This window comes from Tyto alba, unplaced genomic scaffold (assembly GCF_018691265.1).
Source record: "Tyto alba isolate M040663 unplaced genomic scaffold, T.alba_DEE_v4.0 Super-Scaffold_14, whole genome shotgun sequence".
Classification (NCBI taxonomy): domain Eukaryota; kingdom Metazoa; phylum Chordata; class Aves; order Strigiformes; family Tytonidae; genus Tyto; species Tyto alba.
In genome coordinates this window covers 59,096,027-59,113,038 of record NW_024881276.1, presented here as the reverse complement: position 1 = coordinate 59,113,038, position 17,012 = coordinate 59,096,027, and the positions used below count along the sequence as shown (strand labels likewise).

The following is a 17,012-nucleotide window of genomic DNA, read 5'->3' as shown; positions in this document are numbered from 1 at the left end:
AATATATACACAGCACGTCATGTTAGGCTGCAATAAAAATTACATATGTTAGCACCTGAAAGAAGCTCATATACTGGCTACAATACTTCTTGACAGGAAATGGAGAAAGTTTAGTCATGGAGTAAATGAAAACAGCAATATGCTAGAATGTTAGTTCTCAACATTTTTTCAAAATTCTCAGTGATATTCCCTTCTCTGCTTCACTATCCCCCTCCACGTACAAGCTATCTCTAGCTTCCAATCGCTTTCTTGCAGAGGATGCTGGGGCTCTGTCCTGGGTTTGAGTGAGTGGTGGGGTTTTTTGGTGGCAGGGGAGGGGGCTATAGGGGCGGCCCCCTGTGAGAAGCTTCTTGAAACCTCCCCCAGCTCCAAGTCAGCTCCACCTCTGCACCAAGGCCGAGCCAGTCAGCTGCACCTCTGCGATAACATATTTAAGAAGGGACGTGGTGACGTGCAGGGGGACTTGTGAGGAGGAGTTGCTGCAGCTGCATGAACACCAAGGTCAGTGGAGGAACGGAGGAAGAAAGGAGGGGGGAGGTGTGCCGGAGCAGAGACCCCCCTGTATCCTGTGGGGAGACGGCAGGGCGGCTCCCCCCGACAGCCATGAAGATCTACGGTGGAGCAGACATTGATTTATGGCCTGTGCTTTTCACCTGGATGATCAAGGTGCTGTGCCCAAAGAAGGCCGGGGTCTTGTGGGAAAAGGTAGCCCCGCTGCTGTAGTTCAGCACTGGGAGGATTGCAGCATGCGGGGGAGTCCCACGACAGAGCCAGATTGGGAAGGGCTGCAGCCGTGGGAGGGAATCCAGTTGGAAAAAGTTAGTGACCCACGATGGAGCAGTGTGGAGAATGCGGCGGCCCGTGGGAGGGACTCATGTCAGAGAAAGTTTGTGGAGGACTGTCTGCTGTGAGAGGGGGACCACGATGGAGCAGGGGGGAGAAGTTCCAGAAGCTCCCCCCACCGAAGATGGAAGAAGCAGCAGCCCTGACTGCACCCCCCCATTCCCTGCCCCTGCACCTCTGGAGGAGGAGGTAGAGATATCAGGAGCAGAGCTAAGCCCAGGGAGAAGGGAGGGGTGGGGGAAGGTGTTCTCAAGATGTGGCAATGCTTCTCACTGTCCTACTCTGTTACGTGTTGGTAGTGTCTGTAATAAACGTATGGGTTTTTTTCTTCCCCTAATGAGTCTGCCTTTTGCTCATGATCATAAAGGGGGATTCTTTTCCCCATCACAGTCCTATCTCGAACCCCAAGCCTGGCTCTCTGTTCCTTCTTATTGCCGGAAGAGAAGGGAGAGAGAGTGGCTGCATGGTGGTTGGCTGCCGACCAGGCTCAAACCACGACAGGCTCAAAGACCTGAAAATTTTCTATGTGAGACAGAGCTTTGTAGAACACCTGCAGAGGCTGGGATAATTGAGCTGCCACCACAAAGAAAGGGGTTTGAAGGATGATCACATGGGACTGAAGTTATACTGGGATGAAAAGAATCTGGTTACTACCACTTAAGAGAAGGTATCCAGTTTTAGATGTCATAACTAGAGAGTTTTGTTTCTCCTCTTGATCTAGTTGTCTCATTGGAAGAAACATTAGCAACGACAAGATGGTTTTGGCGGTGCTGCCTGACCTGTTGAGTTCAGGAAGCGAGACTCCAACATTGAGCCATGTCAGATTTGCACCACTGCAGACAGGCAAGACAGCCCTGACACAGACCTGCTGTTACTCTTGTCTCCAGAGAAGACGGGGAGGAAACAGTATGTAAAACTGCTAAGTCTATAGCAACCCTAGGACAGTGATAAGCATCCTTATGGAATGTTATTCCTTCTAAGCTACTGTATGATGTGCCCACTCTAGCTCAACAAATGTGTCCAAATACAAAACAAAAATTTATACCTTGCCAAGTTATGTGAAAATTCAGAGGCTTGAGGTTGTTTTTGTGGGATTGTTCAGCTAAAGTAAGAAAAACAACAACAACAAAAAAGAGCAACAACAAAAAAAAAAAACACCACAAAACAGAAAACCCCAAAACCAGAGAATTTAAACAAACATCAATGAGCTATGTGCCAAATACATAAAAGAGAAGTACCTGTACAAGATCTGAAATTGTAGGCCTGCATACACTGCTTGCAACTCCACTTTTGCTCCATTGTTAGTCCAGTCAGGACTAACAATTTTCCCTAACAGAAGGAAATACTGCCACACGCTTTATTTAGCCAACCTGTGGCAATCAGGTCCAAGGGAGGTCAGAGGCATAGATAAGACAGAAAATGACTCATCTTTTTCCTAATTTAGTAACAGCTTTACAAGTAAGACTGACAACATTCTGTGCTACCTGTAGTCTGGAAATGCTACCTGCAGATACTGAGCAAAATCAACAAGTATTGCAATTCTCTCTCAGAACTCTCCTCTGCCTTTCCTTGAAAGCATCTGGTATTGACATTGTGGAAACACTATTAAACAGAACAGATTGCAGACTTGACCTACCATTCCGAACACAAGTATATCTTCATTCTAACTCCAGAAACCTCAACATTGATGAAAAAAGCTTTGATATAACTTTGTCTGAAATTGAACCAATCCCTTAAAGCTTCTAATGTACACAACTAAGAACAAAAGGAAGAAATCTTCAGTGCTACCTGTTTTTATCAGAAGATGGTTTTCATCATGTCTTGTCCCTGCTGCTGTTTCCTGATTAAACCTGTAGAGCACTTGCCACTTTGCAAATGTGAATGAAGTGGTAAGAACTAGCAAGACATGAACAGGTAGAGAAGATCCACTTCCAAGGATTTTTCTCAATCATTCTGCTTACAAGATATACTAAATCCACTACTCAAGGTACCAGACTTACGGGCACAAACACAGCATGACCTTTTGTAAACTCATAAATGAACTGAAACTTCAAGACAGAAAACTGATTAGAATCAGGTCAATGTTACTTCTTCCCTCAAGAAAATCATTACTGCAACTTATAGGTACCTGGTCGGACCTTCTCCTCCTCCTATTCTAACTGCAAGGTTTCCTTCCATTTCACCCCAGCTTGCCACTCTTTGAACAGAGATACAGAGATTAGAGCCATCATAACTCAGGTAGGGGAAGAAAAAAAAAAATTCCACCACAAAAAGTAAAACAAGGGTTCCTCAACCACCTTCAGTGCAAGGTCAGTCTGCTTTATTCAAACCATCTTTAAGCTGTTCTGGCCAATCTTACATTTGAGTGAATGAGGAGCACTCCAAGTTTTGTAGAGCCTGCAGAAGACACAGTAAAGTCTGCAAGTGCCTCTGAAATGGGCAGGGCAGGAACAACTAAGAACAGGCTTGGGAGAAGCAAACAGCCAGAGACAGTGCAAGACAAGACTGTTTAAGGGCTGGTTACAGTTATCACAACTGTAGTACAGTACCTGTTCCTCTCTCTTTTGCTTCCGTAGCTGAAGACCCTCTTCCTCCCGCCTGCGACGCATCTCATCAGGGTTTAGAGATTTGTTCTTGTAGCTCTTCAGTCGGAAATTCTCTTTTCCTGAGGTCGTCATGATTCCTCTACAATACAATTTAAAAAAGAAGTCAGAAAATAATCACTCTTTAACAACACATCATTTTATATTCTGTCTCCACCTCTTAATCTCTATAGCCATGCACTTCCAGCTACTGCCCTCCTATATCACATCACCTAACTTCCAATAGTTTAGAAGGTGTACAGCAAAATTTCACAGAATTGTCACTTTGGTGTGCCAGTTCTTCATATCAGACCAATAAACTTATTTTACTCTCTGAGGCTGCAAGGCATGAATAATATTTTATTAAGAAAGAACTGAGATCTAAGGCAGAGTATATAGCCTGGGCTAAAAAGAAAACTGCACTAATAAATATTAACATTTATTCACACAGGGAATTAGTCAAACTAATTATATTTCCCTGTCTTCACTCAAAAGTGAAGGGGTCTTAGTTGCTTTTTAGCTTAATTCACTTTTCAGGTCAGTACAGGGCCTTTTTTGCACTCCAAATCCACATTTTAAGATAATTCAACACAACCACGTGTTCTTTCTATCCAGACAAGGCCTACAAAAAAAAAAAAAAAATGAAACAGAGAGAGAAATTTTAGGTAAGGATAGTTTGAACAACTGAAAATGCTCACTCCTGCAAAGAAAGCAGTGCCATTTTTCCCCTCCTCCTCATCCCCAGCCTCTAATCCTGCCACTGTTTATGCAGAGAGGCCTTTTTCCAAGTCCTGTCTGTCTTACGTAACTCAGTGGATCAGCATTTATAGCTATCCATGATGATTTTCACATGCACAATGCTGAACTTTGGAGGAACTTAGCATAAAACAATAGCTATAAGACCGTGTGGAAAGACCACACCCCCCTTAAATCAACAGGCTATGGATCAGGTCCCTACTCTTAGGGCTCCATTCTGCTGCTACTTCTCTCCTTACATCCCCCCTTTAAATCCAAAAAAGGTAGGGAACTAAATTCTAAACATCTCAGCATTTTCATGCATCTACATATAGATGCAGCATCTCCAATACACTGTAAATATCTGCAACTCTACCATTAGAAATTTACAAAACTACACTTTATAAAAAGTTATTCTACAGGGCTTTTAAAGGGCTCTACCTAACGTGTTGTATTAAATATGCTACCTACCTCAAATTCCATAAGCACAGAATCACCAGGAGATAAGTGATCTCCTGTGCATTCTTTACTTTAAAATGGAGCAACACAAGTGTATACAGACTCTCAACAGCTTAGGTTTCCTATTTAAAATACATCAAATGTACAATTGAGTCTACTCTAACCTCCTCTTCTTTCAGTTAGCACAAAGAGTTTTAAGAGATTAAAAAAAAAAAAAAAAAAAAAGAGGATAATGAGGATATCCAAATGTGCTTCTTCTTAGAGTCTCTTTTTAAGTTTCTGCTACCTGACAACCATTTATAAGAATTCTGATGATCAGAACTGACTTTCACAGAAGACATTTCAAGCACCATTTCAAGTGTTACTGTATTCTGCCAACTGAGATTTAAAAAACTGTTAAGGGACACAAAACTACTGTATTCAAGATCAGTCAGTCACAGATTGCACTGAATGCAACATAAAAACCTGTAATTCAGCAGCCTAATTCTGCTGAAAAGGCTCTTCCTGAAATGGCATTTTTTAAAATAAAGGTCCTATAAAAAGGTAAGTTTCAGAATGCCAGAAATTCCCTGTATCATTCTTAACAGCTTAGAGACCCCTTCCTTCCTGTGTTTAAGTGTCTGAGCTTAAAGCGTTCATGTTTCTTACAATATGTTTGACAATAACATTTGATTCCCATTTTTAGTTTAACTGAGTACTACCTGTATATTAAACATACAAACTATCTGGGGAGGCCTTGGGTTGTAATTGTAAAAAGTTCGGGCTAATAAATACTTGGAATACAACACTTTTGTTTCCAAAACAATTTGAAAGAAATATTTATTTTAGAAATAATGAAATTAATTCAAACACCAGTTGGACAACCATGAGCTAAAAGGACATACCTAACAGGAAAACAGCTTTGCAGCCACTCTAGTCAATTTGCCCTTGAACATGAACAAATACGGGCATATGCAACAGCCCAGATAAGATATCAGGCCTTCCGTGACATTATTAGTAATTCTCTACTTTTGTCTGAAATACATCTTCTCAAACTCACAAGAGTATATTTGTCTTTATTTGTGATTTCAGGACTTTGACAGCTCCTGTGGTCATTTCATACCTTCACTTTCAATCTCTAAAGTTCTTAAAGAAATCCTTGAGAGGGAACACTTTCATTTCTTAACAGTGAATTTCACCTCATTTCAACTATGTAGCCCTTCTATATGATGTTCCAGTGTTTCTAAACATCAGTGACAACATCCAACTTCAGCAGCAGCAAGTTTCCTTGGCATATTCTTCCTTATTGTACTTATTTATCTAGCTTCCCTTCATCTCCCAACTTGTGTATTAATTTCTTTCAATTAATTTTGCTTTCGACTTGAAGATAATCATTTTAATTTTCCTCTCAGAGCTCAATCAGCCCTCTCCCACTGCACTTTACATCATCGTTTCACTTACTGAAAATACAGGCACAGGATTTACTTGAATTCTCTGACTTTACCTCAACCCCTCTACCTAACAGCTTCACAAGAATTATCTTCTATTTACTACATCCTTTACAAGCTTTAGCTGCAACTTTTGGCTCTGCTCATTTCTGACTTTCAAGACAGCTCACTTTGCTGACTAACCCCTTCTATTTTCCGAGTAATCCGTACACTTAAAATCCTTTCAAAATACTGTATTGTGTTTTACTAGAGAGTAAAGCCTTCCTACAAATTCCTACCACCAAATGACCGGGACGAGAGTTTCTTCTATAAAGGTGAAAAAATTAAGCTCCCTTCACCACTGAGAAGTTACCAACTAGTAATGAGTTCAATAATTTATTTCATAGTAGTCCCTCATTGGTAGTCAATAAACAAAATCCCAACACATAGCCACATATCCATTTTATATACCTGCCTATCTAACCTGTATAACTATTAAATCCAAAGTCATCTTCTAAAAGCAGCTTTTGTAATTATTCTCAGTGACTCCTAAAATCAATTCTTTCTTTCATCATTTGTTTACTGGTTCCCTAACTACTGGTGAAAAATTCAATCACCACATCCAGGATTTCATCTAGCCCACATCTACCGCTAGCATCTTTAAACCTATTCAGTGTGAGCACACAGATTATTTTTTTTAGGACTGAAAATATAACAATCTTATGTTAGCTGTTACAGTCATCCAAGGACTGTTTGCTATAAATCTCCTCTTCCATTTTTCAGGATGTAGCCCTTCCCCAAGACCGAACCACAGTGACAAAACAACTTCAAATTGCCTCTCTCATCTTCAGCAGCTTTGTTGTGGCTTAACTGAAAAGCTTTCAAAGGTCACTTTAAATTTACCCATGGTAATTTCTTCATAGCAAATAGCAAACCCTGGATCTTCTCTGCACTATCAAAATGAATGCTACTTCTGGTGCAAATCTGTGGTGGTTGTCATGGAAATGTTCTACCCATCTTTTCTTTCCTAAAGATAGCATAGTATTTTCCACATTTTTGGGGTACTCCTGTCTACAGATAAAAACTCTGGTGATGAGTTTTCATGGTGTATTCTTTGGGGTTTTGTGCAGCACCACTCAAACCCCATATGGTACCTTCTCCTCCTCGGTTTAGCTGCCATGAAAAAATGATTTTTAGTAAAATTAAAAATTTCCCTTTAGGAAATTATGATCCCCACATTTTTTGTTGATCAAGACAAGTACCCTACCAAATGTGAACGTGTTCTAAGCACACATTTCTAGGAGAAAGAAAAAGTACTGCATTTCTCCTTGCTCATCAAGTCAAAAATTCAGAAGCACTGCAAAGAGGCAGAGTCACTTACTGCAATGACCTACCTTGTTCCAAGCAATCATCTAGATAAGAACAAAAACTACCCAAGTCCCTGCCTTCTTAAATCAGATATCACCGTCACTAGACTTAAGGGCTTTGCCAGAAGGAATGCCACATGACTAACACTCTTGGATATTCCACACGTCAGAGGTATCCCGATGTGAAAATAAAGGCCTTACAAATCAAGACCTACATAATGGTATGTATGTCTGATGACAAACTAAGATTACCAAATACACTTTCCTTCTTTGAAATTAAGGGTGGGAATAGGAAAAAAAAAAAAAAAAAAGTATTTCAGAAGTGTAGACGTGTACAAGAAATTCTACCTTCCAATGGAAATATATCACAAGAAGGCAGCTTGAAAATAAAGGCAGACAAGGAAGTCGAAGCGTAACGGTGGAAGTGATAAAGTTATCTTGAAGATCCACAATCCAACAAACTACCAGTCTACATTTCCTAACTAAGAGGCAGTTGTCAGAAGGAAAGGACTCACTGGAGGCATACTTGTGAGCTCCACTGTACCGTGAAACTGTTGTCTCTCTTTCAGATTGCTGCCAGAAACACTGAAAAGATGAGAGGCACTGTTGGCCCTGAAAGGACAACCCATGTTGGAAACAGCACTGTCAAGACAGAACTCCAAGCAGTGAGAGAAACTGGAATTACTGAAGACAAGAAATGGTTCAGCTGTGCTACAAAGCCTTTACTTCCAAGGAGATTTTTGTTTGTTTATTGGCTCTGCATAGGACTCCAGACCCCATAAAGAATTAAAGTTTCCCCACAATCACACTCCTTCACATCACACACCAATTACCTACAGCCTGGACGGATGTACGAGCAATTCATTGAGCTCTGATTACAGGATGCATCATCTTCTGATGTTCTTAGTGAAAGACTAGAAAACCTATCGAATTTTAAAAACTACCCTGAAAGCAGCACATGGTCATTCATTACTCTCATCAACACACTCCCTATAAATCCAACATTTTGGCCACAAGCATGTTTGGTTTTTTCCCCATGAAGTGTAGATTTTGGAAACTCCTTCTAATTTGCTTCTTCGCAGTTCTAAGGCAACAGGATAAGGATGCTAACAGAAGTATTTAAATCTTGCAGAAGTAAACTGTCAGCTTTCCCAGAGGTGACAGACAACAAAATTCTTCATAATAAACCCATGGACATAGGGCATAGAATTATAAAAAGTATCACCTAGGATTAATGCTATTTCACCAGAAAAACTCCTAGACCAACATCCTACATTTGCCGTCATCCTGGAGAGATGAAAACACATCCACTAAGTCTCTACACTGTTGACAGTGTTACTTGAAGGGAAAAGAAAATCGGCAGACTGACTTCTCTCTTCACTGCTACCTCCTGTTGTTTGAAAATCCAGCTCAAACAGATAAACATTTTGGTGAGGCTGTATCTGTTTCTTTTGCAAAGTTATTTGACAAAGCATACTGGATTACAGGGATCTATGGGAATGCCCATCAGTAGAAACACCCATATAGCATGAAGGAGAGGGGTGTTACTTTCTCATTTCAAATGTCTTCAGCTTCTTGTAAAGCTCAGGACATCTAGAGGAAAGGATCTTTAAACATCTCAACTCCAAAAAGCTATTGTTCAAGCATGACACAGTTGATTTCTAAAACCTTTGCTTAACTTTCTCTAGCTGTAAAATTAGATTGTGCTGGGTTTGTGTGGTGGGGTTTTTGGTAGCAAGGGAGGGGACTACAGTGGTGGCCCCTGTGAGAAGCCTCCTGAACCTCCCACAGCTCCAAGTTGGACCTGCCTCTGGCCAAAGTCGAGCCAATTTGCAACAGTGGTTGCATCTCTGTGAGAATGTATTTAAAAGGGGAACCCAAGAGGAAGAGTTGGAGTTGCGAGGAGGACACCTATGCGAATGCAAAAGGTCAGTGGAAGGAAGGAGGAGGAAAAGGGGGAGGTCCACTGGAGCAGAGCCTCCCCGCATTCCATGGTGAGACGGCAGGGCCACCCCCACCCCTTGGAGGTCCGCAGTGGATCAGAGGCTGACCCAAAGCCTGTGGAGGACCTCACATCAGAGCAGGTGTCTGCACTTAAAGGAGGCTGGGACTCTGTGGGAAGAAGGAGCCCCCACTGTTGTAGTTCAAAGATGGGAGGACTGCAACACATGGGGGTGACCCACGGACAGGGCAGCCTGGGACTGGCTGTATCCCATGGGAAGGACTCACACCAGAGAAAATTCGTGGAGGACTGCCTCCTGCAAGAAGGGAGCCACATGGAGCAGGGTAAGAAGTGTAGTGTGTCCCCCCATTCCTGAGGAGGAGTAAGTAGCAACTTGACTATACCCCCATTCCCTGCCCTCTGCACCACTGAGGTGGAAGGAGATCGAGATGAGGAGCACAGCTGAACCCAGGAAGAAGGGAGGCTTTGGGGGAGTTGTTCTGGGGATATGGTGGCACTTCTGGCTGTTACACTCTGTTGGTTTTGTTAGGGTTTGGATTAAAGTGATGTTCTTTTTTTTTCTTCCCCTAATGAGTCTGAGTCACCTGTAATGGGTGAATCACCCCTCCCCATCCTTATCTCAATTCCTGAGCCTTCCGCTTGATTTTCTCCTTCCCGGGCGCTAGGGGAAAAGTGGGAGTGAATGGCTGCACGGTGCTCAGTTGCCCTCTGGGCTCAAGCCATGACAACATATCTCACAGGCACTATAAAATTAACAGTTACAGTATTTGTAAAGGCCTGCAAAGTAAGTTTTGCTGATGTTATATCAAAACCTAGCACTAACAAGGAAACAAAATGATCATTGTGAATTTCATTTTCTGTGGCTTGGGAAAGCTGCAGCAGCAGGCATGAGTGCCATTCACTAGCAGGAACAAGATTTCAGTTTATGCAGAATAGCAGGGACCCACACTCCTAGGGCAATCATGACACAAGAACAATGGAGAAGAAACAGAACCATCACCTTCTGCTATCCAAAAGGCCAGAAGATTAAAGGAACTTCAAATGTAACATAAAAGTTGTAGCTAAACATGGATAGAATACATAGCCCTGATACAGAGTTCCGACTTCTGGGGACTTTCTGTCAAAAACTGGAAGAAGGAGGAAACTTCTTCATGGAATTGATGCCCATCTCCATATCTTTAAAATCTGATTTTGCAAGCTTCCTAGTCCTATTAGGGTTTTTCCATTCACAGTAGTAGGCTTTAATTCACAATTGTTTCTCTTCTATCACCTTTATAAACCTCTGAAATAGCAAGCGAAGTACCAATCCACCTAAACTAGAGCAGATCTGTCATGTTCTAGTTCTAGGCCACTTGGCAAGTTGGACTGGTATTACATAAAAATGAGAACAATCTTAAAACTTAAGACAATTTATGCAAAGCCTGAAAAGACATACAATTTTGCATAATATGGAGCATGTTATGATAGACAAATTAGAAACCTCAATATTGACTGTTGCTCAAAAGCAGACTGCGTTGTCTGAACAATGTTGAGGACAGCTGATGTCAAGTTTGTAGGGTTGTCCCATTTCAACAATGTGACCTCATCTTCCACAAAAGGAAAAAGGGCTGAAAAGGTGGTTAAAATAAAAATAAACCACCACCATATCAAAGGTACTTCTGCAGAATGACTACTCTTGAAGGGTCAATTGAGTATACCCCCAGGTAACATTCAGAAAGATCTTCTATGCTTGCAAAAAAATATTTTTTTTTAAGAGACATGCCTAAAATCAGGACAACGTAGGCTTGCAAGGCCCCTGATCTTCCCTTTTTATACTAAAAAACAGACAGAAAGAAACAAAAAAAATCAAGGAAGCATATTTCTGGTTGCAACAAAAAAAAACACTAACAGAAGTAGAATTTCTTGACAGTACTGTCTCAGAAACTCATCTGACACATCAACCTGAACTACTAATTAAGCGCACTAACAGCCATACAACTGGGCACTTAAGTCAATCTTTAAACAAAAGTCTAAGGATTATGCCTTTTTTTTTTTTTTTTCCAAGAAGCACCACATAAGTTTTACCGGGGTGGATGACACACAGACAACAATAAAAGATTATACACAGTGTATCTAGCACTTCACTACATATATTATCACAAAGGTATTTCCAAGATGCTTTGAGTTCCATCTTTTTAAAGGTCCATTCTTACTCAACGAGGCAGCAGATACACTTTTCTAAGTTCTGGAAAGCTTTTAACTTGAGCAAGAGGGCAAGAAGCAGCTAGAGATGGGGAATTAAATTTTTCAGCTATACAGGATTATACTAACATTTAAAAAAAATAACCTCACATTAACATGCCCATCTACATAAAATAACAGAAGTGATTAATCCCATGTGCCAAACTAAAAGGTAAGCAGTTTTTCTTTTAAAGCAGAGATTAATTTGTACTTTGATTAAGATTACAGCACATCCTCCCCACACTTACAGCACAATCTGACCCACAACATGTTTTCTGCAAAGTCATATCTAAAAACTGGACTGTTTGAAAAAAAAGTCATCTCTATCATTTAACAGTCATCATCTGTCAGTAAAAAAAAAAAAAAAAAAAAAAAAAAAAATCATCCTAACTAACATTTCTAACATCTTAGCAAGCCCCAAACATTTTTTACAAGACAACAAGAGCACACCCTTCAGTATTTCTTATTTTCATGACATAAAATCCCAGACACTTTAAGACAAATTAGCTTAAAAATAAGGTAAATTATTAAATTGACTTTGTAGTTTCAAGCAACTTTTGTTTGGGGTTGTGAGTATCAGAAGGCACTGAAATCAAACCTACCTCCTGCTTCCCAAATGACAAATTTGCCTTCAACAAATTTATTGGTTGCTGTGACTCAGCATTACGGAAGACACATGTATGAAAGCACTAAAAACAGTAAGTCAAAATTCTACTGATTTCATACTGGCTTTGGACATCAGCAACCAAAAGAGTCACATAATACTGATGTATCAACCACATCAAGCCAAAAACCACAGGAACTTTAAAGTTTGATGAAACTCATTCTGCCTCCCTCATTCCATTTACAATCAGTATCGCTCCTACCAAAAGCTCTGGAATCCAACACACAGCACACTCAGAGACACCTCTTCCCTTCTGACCATCTCTCAAGACAAAGTTAAAACAAGAACACATAGGCAGTTAAAGAGGTAATTATGTGGAAGCTATACAAAGGAGTCCTGCATCTTTTAAGAGATAATCTCATCCTGCTTCAGACAAAAAACACATCACAGCAATCTAATACTAATCACAACATTATTATCTGACTTGACTTAAAGGTAAATTGTTGCTTGTGGCAAACAAGCCAACTTTGGTGGCACAAAGTGACATTTTCATATATCAAGAGGTGATTTTGCTTTCAAGTATAATCTTAGGTTCAGCAGACTTACAATGCCTTGTTTGGAGACAAATACATTCAGGATGTTTAGTCACATGATATTTATTTCTAAAATCAGCATATGATTTATGTATAATCTCAACTTTATACCCAGATTGTAAAAAAATAAAATAAAGATCTGTGTGTGTCAAACTGGTTAGCATAAGGATTCATATGTTCTATGAGAAACTGAGCCTGGCAAGCAGTCTGAACTACCAAATAAAAATAGAAGAGAAAATAATTACTCTAGATCATAAGGAAGCTTTCAGCAGCTGGTAACTAGCTAAATCTTAAGTCTTATAGAACACTCTTAAAACTCAGAGTCTATTACTCTCCACAGACATGCAGGAACAGTCATATTTCTTTTAATTCTAATGCTTTTAGCTTCTGCCTCCTCATGACACTAAGCATTAATTATGTTTCAAGAAAGTATTCACTTTATCCCAATTTAAAATTTCTTTTATGTCCCTGAACTCCATTTATTCCTGTCTTACATGAATGGATCAACAGAAGTGACAATGTGATGTCCAATCTACCATTACTTCCTACCACTTTTTCATACCCTCCTACTACTAGCATCCTTTTAAAACCAATTCTGGTGAAAGGAAATTTACTGTCACCAGCCTTAGACTACCTTTGCTTTTTATCCTCCAAATGAATTATTAAGCCTGCACAATGTTTAATGCAGCTCAAGACATTCATGAGGTGGCATAATATAATTCCAGTCCTACAGATTTTGTATTTAGCAGAGGTTTTCATTGAGTATTTCATTTAAACATATCTTTGCTGCCTTTCCAGAGTTTCTCTACCTTCTTCAAAATGATTTTAAAGTGCTGATATCTCTATGGGCCTTGCATCCTACTGCTGGCATTGTGTATCTTGAAAACCCCATATTCATTCTTGGAAATAACAGAGCAGTTTGATCCATTACTTACTTGCTTGACTTCAAAAACTGTAGCAGACTAAGGGTAGATTTTTTTTCTTCAGAGCAGAAAAAAACTGACTTTGTCATATCCCTGCAATTTACATCTGCATTTTTTCTCAATACCATTATTATATGATTTTAACAAGGACTTCCATTAGGCTTTAGCCCCTTAGTATGATGATGAATAATTTTCATATCAGTACAGCTTCCACTCTTGTTCTCTGAGAAAAGAGGTGATCTGGTCTAACTTGTTTGTCCATTACATCAGTCCAGAACCTCCCGTTTGGATATTTCAGCCACTCACAACATTTCATCAAGTGAGTAATTCCTTTAACGTCTTTTATTTTTCTTGACTTGCTCATAGCCTCCCTTACACCCTTATTCCCTTTGGCCATCAGAAGTATTTAAACTAATCCATTAAATTTAGCTGTTTGTTGCTGCTCTCCCATTTTCCCTTATGTTTCCAATTTACACTAAAGCCCCTAACCCTAATTCACATCACTTTCTTCCTTCTTTTTTATCTGCGATATTTGATGCTTTTTCACATTGACTTGATTTCAATTTTTCTGGAGGGCACTGTTTTACATCCATTAACCTCTCACCTCCTGCCAAAAAGTTATGTTTTCCAACCTAGCAACTTCTTTACTGTTGCCTTTAAAGGTACAGTTTCCTTTTGTGTTCTTAAGGATGTAAGTTAAGCCCCCCACATTTGCCCTCTCCAAGTCTTATAAAACACTTCAGAAGAAAAATTCCACAATCTTGTGGAGGGACAAACAGAAAGATATCAAAGCAAGCCTGCCAGATACAGGACAGTCTAAAACAAAATGTACCATTCTGTTCACTTCAGCTTATTCAACAGGAGGAGAAAAAAAAAAAAAAAAAAAAAAAAAAGAGAGAGAAAAAAGAAAAGAGCACTGTATTGAAACACTGAAGTTGAAATAAGTCTATCAAACAATCTGGTTAAACCTTTCAGAAACTGCTACAATGTCTGCCTGTAGTACTTTTAGTTCTTATAGTGTCTTTGGTCAGTGCTGCTGACATCGGCTGTTGCTGCCTTTCCCTTTCTAAATGGACTAAACTGACTTCTCCAGGAACCAGCACTCAGCTGAATACACAGGACCACATAAAGCAAGCCAACTTTGAAGACATCAGCACAGAGAACACATAACATCAGAAAAAAAAATATCAACAGATGGCACAGGGACAACAAAAGGTAAACATCCTAGTACAGTGTTTAGACTAAGAGATGGGATGTTACAAAGACTCAGTTTAGAAGTTTGGGGGGAATTCCAAACCCCCAAAACAGCCGTGTCTCTTGGAAGTGAAGCATCACTGCACTTGTTTGAAAGGTTATGAAAAGGGAACCCGTTCTCAGAAAAACCTCTACCTCACATGCCATCTTATGTTACCATGCCTCAAGCTACCCTTCATTTTTCCTGTGCCTGTGGGTACATCTAAAAGGTAATTAAAAGGTGCAACCACAGTTCAAGTAGAAACAAACTTGTTTTGAACGAGCTAGTTCACGTGTCAATCCACGTGGTAATGTTGCAGGGAGAACAACATAATGAAGTTACAATAAAGACAAGGACAGATACACCAAAGACTAGCTTGATTCAAACAACTAATTTACAGAGTGTTTTATTAACCATTCCATTATAATTGTTAATTGCCACAGGTATACAGAGAACAGCCTTCAAATAACTAGTTTCTAGGGATAAAGTTGCATTCCCATTTCCAGATAGCTCACAGACATATCCCAACTTTGTTAAGTCCTCCATTAACATTAAGCACTCAGAGCAGAAAATCCGCCAGCAAACAAAAAAAAAAAAAAAAAAAAAAAAAAAAAAACCACACAGAGAAACGGCAGCTCGAATAAAGGATAAAGAGACTATTAAACACAACCATTCAGCAGCATTTGGGAATTCTGCAGAAACAGCAGCTCAGTATTTTCACAGCTCATTACATATCTTTTCAGCCTGGAGTTTCAGTTTTCATGAAACGCCCTCAAGAGGCAAAACTTAAAAACATCGTTACATGTATTCTTGTACGAGCAATTCAAATTTAAGGATTATGAATGGGACGAGTTTCTGCTGGTTATAAGGTCTCCGGAGACATGACAATGGGAAACGGCCACCACGGCTACAGAGAAAGCGCAAACCCTACGTTGCATATAGGTAGCCGAGAGGTAATATTGTGGCTGGGATAACGCGAGGCTATGAGGTGATGTTTGCAGGGAGAAGGCACGGCTTTTGTAAGAACAACTAAGATCACGACGGGGAAAAACCGTACAAGCTTGAAAGACCCAGAAGAAAGTTTCCCTTCCCCTCCCCCCCCGAGCTGAGGCACTGCCCCTCTCCACACCCCGTCCCGCCAGCGGACAACCCGGCCGGTCCCGCCGGCACGCAGCAGCACGGGGGAAGCCCGTCCTTGCGGCACGGAGCTACCGGAACCCGCCCCCCCCCCCCCCCCGCAGCCACCCCGCCGACTTCGAAAGACAGAGCGCGGCGCTTCCGCCGAGCGCGGCCCGGCACCGGCACCGGCGGAGGCTCCCGGGGCAGGACCGGACCGGACCGGCGCCCTCCCGCCTCCCCTCCCGCTCCCCGGCCGGGCGGCGCGGGGACGGCGGGAGGCGACCGGCCCCGGGCCCACGCGCGCGGCTCCCGCCGGCCCGGCCCCGCCCCGTCCGCGCGGCCCCCGCCTGTTGCACGCGGCGCAGACCGGGGGCTCCCGCAGCCGGCGGCAACACCCCCCCCACACACACACCCCCCTCCCCAACCCGACCCGAGGCGCTCACCCCCGCCGACCTCTCCGCGGGGACCCGGCCCTCCTCTCCTCCCGCGCCCGGCCCGGCCCCGCTCACCGCCCGGCTGCCGTTATCACCCCCGCCTCCGCCGGCTCGGCGCGGAGAGGGCCCAAGACCAGGGCTCCCCCCACCCCACCCCCGCGGCGGCGCGGACGGCGGCGCTTACCCGCCCCCCCCCCCCCCATCCCCCGGTACCTGCTGCCGGCGCGGCCCGACCCGGCCCCGCGCTGTCTCCTCTCGGGCCCGAGGCGCGCGAGCGCCGCTCCCTCCCTCCCTGCCTGCCCAGCGCTGGCTGCCGACGGCACTGCGCATGCGCCCAGCGAGCGGCGTAGCTTCCGGCCCCACACGCAGCGCTCTCTGGGAGGGAAAGCCCTCCCGGCGGCCCCCGCGGGCCCGGCGGCAGCGAGCCCCGGCCGGCGGCGACCACCCCTCGCGCGGCAACACCGCCCTCCGCGGGGCGGCGACACCGGTGGGCCGCGGCCCCCGGGGAGAACTACGGATCCCGGCATGCA

The 17,012-nt window shown here is 42.4% G+C and overlaps 1 protein-coding gene across 1 annotated transcript in view; it reads right to left on the bottom strand.

The window, feature by feature from the left end:
• KPNA1 (karyopherin subunit alpha 1) overlaps positions 1 to 16,794 on the bottom strand; it is a 56,226-nt gene extending 39,432 nt beyond the window's left edge. The window contains exons 1-2 of the mRNA XM_042788860.1: positions 16,696 to 16,794; positions 3,393 to 3,528 (exon numbers count right to left, since the gene is read on the bottom strand). Of these exons, the coding sequence (XP_042644794.1) occupies positions 3,393 to 3,521 (129 nt within the window). The 5' untranslated portion in view covers positions 3,522 to 3,528; positions 16,696 to 16,794. The remainder of the gene's footprint in view (positions 1 to 3,392; positions 3,529 to 16,695) is intronic.
• Between the last annotated feature and the right edge of the window lie 218 nt (positions 16,795 to 17,012).